Raw genomic sequence first — 5,593 nt, forward strand, 5'->3', positions numbered from 1 at the left:
ATTTCCATTTTAGTCCCAAAAATAAAATTCAAAATTTTGAATTTAAATTTCGAAATTAATCTTAAAATTAAAATTTCAACCAATTAGTAATTAGAATTTTGAATTATATTGAATTCAAATTTAAATATAAATTTTAAATTGAATCTAAATTTGATTTCAAACTTAATTTTTTAAATTTTAATTCCAAACTTAAATTTTTTTATTTAATTTTGATATTTGAATTTGATCAAAATTAAAATTTTAATTTAAAATTAATAAAGATAGTGGGAGCATTAGCGAGCTGTATCTAATGCATATTTTTTTACTTTGAAATAAGAATTATGATAAGCCTTTTAGCAATGTAATGTATTTTTTATATTAGGGATTCACATATGCAAATAGATTAAGACTCTAATTGTGACTATTGACATAATACTTGATTGATAATATTAATGACTCGCTAAGATTATCAAAAGATATATACTTTCACTTCAATTAATTTTTTCATATTTTTTATTTGTACAATCTACCTAATAATAATAGAAAATTATTATTTATCTTTCTTAATACTGTAATGAGCTTTTATTTTATTTTAAACTGATTTTTTTATTTTACTTATTATGTTTAAATATTTTCAGAAAGAAATATACTTTAATTTTATTTTTTTAATTCATTTTTTAATTTTTAATTATTCAATACTGAGATAAATAATATTTAAAAATATTAATGTATAATAGAGAAAAAAATGATATTAATAGTTATAATAATTTATTGTTGTATTATTTTCCTGCCGCATCGCGCGGGGTCCTTAATTAGTAAATACATGAATTAGGAACCCATACAAAGCCTCTCGGGTTTGGGAGGCCTTGTGGGTCCCACTTTTTTTTTTATTTATTTATTCTCTCACACTCTCTCTAACCCTCTCTCTCATACACTAATTTATTTAGTGGGGTCCACATCAATTTTTAGAAAATTAATTGCACATTAGGCCCTGATCTTTTCACTCTTTTTTATTTTGGTCCCTAATCTATCAACTTTGCATATTTTTCACTTTACTCTCCAAACAATTTTTTATAAATTAATTTATATAATAATATAATATTTGATAGTTGAATTATTTTATAGTGTAAAAAATATCTATTTTGATTACGAATATCTTTTGATTAGTCTTATTTTTTGTGCTTCTGATAAAGTCTTATTATTTTATGCATTTTACTTATTAGATTTAAATATTTTAAGAAGGAAATATATTTTAATATCATTCTTTAGAAAAAAAAAAATTAGTAGTTATAATTTACTGTTCTATTTTCTTCCCGCCGCATCACGCGGGTTCCTTAACTAGTTCCTACTAATTCCCGAACCAAACGAAGCCTAAAGTTCTAATCCAATTAAGAGAAAGAGAATAATAAAAGATAAATAAGAACTACAACACTAACTATAACATAACAAGACTAATATAGAACTAACGCTACTCTAGTTAGGCTCCAAACATTTAGAAAACTAAATGCTAAAGGTCTTCGAGGCCTTGGGCTGTTTTCATGTAGCTAGACTAGTTACGCTGTTAGTTTCACACCAAACGTTAAGATTCTGCACAGCAATCCATAGTTTATGTATCCGCTAGCTGTGTTATCAGTTGTTCTAACTATTGGCATCACAATTGAACAAAACAGTGGTATTAAGCAGTCGAAACATGCTGTAAAAGATTTTAATCGAAAATGAGAAGGATTTATCTGTAAATTTTGGAAATTAATGAAGCTTCTTTTTTTTATTTGTTTTTGAGAAAGACCCGTCAACAAAATTAGGGAAGCCAAAGATTTAAGAAACAACATATTGGGGTGCTTCTCATCTATCATCTGAAACCGAAGAAATGTAATTTCAAAAAAAAAAAGGAAAATCCTCAATATCAGCTATAATTTTGGCATTAGGTTGCCAGGAACAATTACATCACCAAAGAAGATCATATCAAAAGTAGTAAATCAGAAGATCCAAACGACAAAATAAAGAGAGCTTGTTGTTACGTAGACATGACCAGTGTTACAGTTACAATGATCAAGCGATGTGATGTCATAGTAAGTTGAATGCAATCAAGTAAGTTGAATGCAATCAACTTTATGGAGAAGAATAATTTTAAGCTTCCGTTGATCAACATAGAACCCTGATCTCAAATAGAGAACTAATTTGCTAGTGCGGTACAAATATCTATCTATAATGCACCAAAATGTCTTAAAAAAAGCAACATAACAAAGAAAATTAAATTGTACCTTTTTTTTCTGATGACTGCCAATTAGAAGAAGCTTGTCTGCAATTTGCATGCTAGTTATTACCACCTGAGAAACAAATTAAATGCAAAGCTAAAACTGATTGTTTTGGAAATTGAAAAATCAACAACATTGTTACCAATCATGAGCCAATTATGCAACAAAAGAACATATATATATATATATATATATATATATATATATATATATATATATATGTACACACACGCACACACACACAAACACACAACATTATGCGACCTTAGCGATAAGCATGCGAAAAGTCAATGTGGAAAATAGAGGAAAAAGTCACGCGCACACACACACGCGCGACATTATGTGACCTTAACGATAAGCATGCGAAAATTTAATGTGGAAAATAGAGCAAAAAAGTTTAACTAAGATGCTAAACATTACATGAAAAACAGAAGTTGTGAAAAGCAATCTATAGGCTCTTGTTCTGAGAGAATCATGTAGTGCCCAATAAGTTGCATTAATATTCATCTAAATTTAGCTACGAATACAATAAATAGGATACAATGTGAACAATGAGATGTTAACATAACAAGTCAGTTAACATGAATCTCTCTACTCAATTGTCCAAATAAGACTCAAAATTTACTAAATGGCCCACTAGTTGACATCTAATGATTCTCTAACATGCCCCAACCAAGGATTTAAGTGTCGTGGCACAGAGTCGTGCCGATCAAAAAAATTCTTGTGTGCCAACACATAATAGCATGAAATATTTATTTTCTTTAGCAACAAAATATTCTAACTATTTATTATGTCTTTTTATCATATCTTTTTAACTTTATTGAGGAAAGTACTTACTAATTTAAAGAATAGAGGGTTTTGAGCTGTGCCCTCTGTACGGGGTCTGTATCGTACCGGTATCTTGTTGGTATGGTACGGCATGGTGATTACGGCCCGTGCCGATGGGCACTTAAAACCTTGGCCCCAACTACTTTTTTCTCCCTTTTTACATTCGAATTGATCTTATGATTTCGTCGCACCTCCCTCACTGTTTGTTTGTGCTTTAGGACTCTAGGCATGATTTTCTAGATGGTTGACACCATGTTGAGCAGACAATGAAAATATGAAAAATGTTGTTGGGTCCTTAATTTGAGTTAAGTGGGAAAAGGCTGTGATGATGATAATATACATTCTAAAATATGAAGCAAAGAAACTCTACATGCAAGTTAAGAAGACAAGCTGCTGAATCTTGTCAATAAGTAAATCCATCAAGTTACTCTCTAGAAATGATATTTCAAACTTCACCGTCAAAATGTATATAAGAGTTGGCTTCTATTAATTACTTATATAGTAGTATAACAAACCTTCGGAGGTCCAGCAGCATGAAGAATATTACAAGCCGCCAAGCCATCTTGTTCAGAAGTGATCCTAAAAATGTATAATGTAAAAGCATATGAAATTCACAAGTAAATTACTGTATGGAACTGAGAATAACTCGACCTGTTTAGTTAATTTCCTTAAAAACTTTTATCAGATCTACTGAATGATGGATGACAATCATTAACATTTGTATAACAATACAATTGAAGGCAACTTGTCAATGTCCATGAACATTGAATAGGCATTTATGAAACTACAGTTGCAATTGGCGAAATTGAAGGGAACTCTATGAGCCTGCATGCTAGACCTGAGCAAATCTAACCTGAGCAACTAGATATTTGCAGATTTAGTCGGCACGGCCCAGCTTCAGGTCATGTTTGGATCAAATTTTCAGTCTGAAGAAAATCAAGGATGGAACCAGGTAGTTTATTTCTTTAACCCAGACCGACCCAAGATTTTGATACTTGCCCTGGCCTGACCAGGGGGAGTCCACTCACAATTTGGACTGGCCCCATACTTGGATATGAATAAATTTCCAAAGCGGAGCAAGTGTTGAGCCAGGAAAATCTAACAATGCCCAAAAACAAGCCCAGCACAAACGTGGCCCTGCCCCGATTTCACTAAGGTCTACTGTACACCCACACAAGCGGGCATGCACCCATGACTATATTGATGAGCATGATTGAAAAATCAAGCATGCATGCTAGCATACAGAAACATATATATAGTCCAAGCATTCAATTGACTATTCTTATCATCAGATCAGAAACACGGAAACAAAAAATTTAAAAACTAAAATATTCCTCTACATTGGAGCTATACTTAGTTCCTCCGCAAATAGTGATTTTAGTTAAACGTAACAAAATAACTAACTCTTTTTATCCTCTACTAAATCACAATATATTAAATACATATTACGGGTTCAAAAATCAAAAAATTAGCACACCAGGATATGACTCTTCTAACAACAACCTGTGAAGCATTTCGCACATAAATGTAAGTACAAAGTGATCGGACACTCCTAAAGCAAAAAATTAGATATCAAGAGTATAATATGGACTCTGGTCAGACGCTCCTAATCCCAATGTAAAATAAATGTTACTCTTCAAACTAAATGCATACCTACCTCAATCCAGTCAGTAGTTCAGCTTCAAATTGATTCGGAGTAAGCATAGAAGCAACAGGAACAACCTTACATAATTAACAAAAATGAAAAAGGAAAAAAATATTAAACTTGTCGATCAAACATCACAGACTTGTCAAAAATACGACATTAATATAAAGAAAAATTAAGAACAAAGAGTATTAAATAAGACTCCGAGCCATTATCTCTGAATAAACTACAGGAAAACGATGGTAATGTGCCATAAATGTAGATCAAGTGGTCCAAGGCTCACCTTTTCTCGATGCACAGATACCAACTCTTGTGGAACATATAGCTTTCCTTCATCTCCCATAACTGGATCACAAACTACAGCAGCAAATAAGATCAATGCTAAGTAATTAGCTTTTCTGCATAAATGCATAAAAAAAAAAAGCGGAATTTGAACTGTATACACTCGGTTCAGTATTAAACACCAAGTTCATCAGATCAAAGCAAAAAAAATATAGTCAGGTAAAAAAGATTCCCAAAAAAAGAGATATAGTGTGCATTTAGTTTTCTTTGAAAAAAGACACTCCTAATACTTTCATCTTTCAGGACCTTAACATAGTCATACTCCCTGTAAAACTTCCATTATAAGGTAGAAAAGCATCAGCTGTTGCTTTGTTTATGCTTCAATGGGGCTAAAAGCTCAATGACACAAAATGGAAACCCCCTCAACTAACGGTCGTTCTGAAATGGCCCCTTAGTGTTAACTGTTTTAGGGTATACTACTGAAAACCTCCTTGAGTTGCGCAATGCCCCCTGAATAATAAAAACCTATAGAAACAAATATGAATTCAAAGCTCTCAGTAGACAAGATCAACCTGATGTGCTTATTTCACAGTCAAACAAGATC

At 31.7% G+C, this 5,593-nt stretch overlaps 1 protein-coding gene across 1 annotated transcript; it reads right to left on the bottom strand.

Annotated features, from left to right (window-relative positions):
• Positions 2,064-5,077, bottom strand: LOC109726776 (pyridoxal kinase-like). The gene is made up of 4 exons (XM_020256569.1): positions 4,991-5,077; positions 4,720-4,784; positions 3,578-3,641; positions 2,064-2,306 (listed from the first exon to the last, which is right to left on the bottom strand). The coding sequence occupies exons 1-4, from the start codon at positions 5,048-5,050 to the stop codon at positions 2,064-2,066; spliced, it is 432 nt and encodes a 143-aa protein (XP_020112158.1). The 5' UTR covers positions 5,051-5,077.

Source organism: Ananas comosus, linkage group 21 (assembly GCF_001540865.1).
Source record: "Ananas comosus cultivar F153 linkage group 21, ASM154086v1, whole genome shotgun sequence".
Classification (NCBI taxonomy): Eukaryota; Viridiplantae; Streptophyta; class Magnoliopsida; order Poales; family Bromeliaceae; genus Ananas; species Ananas comosus.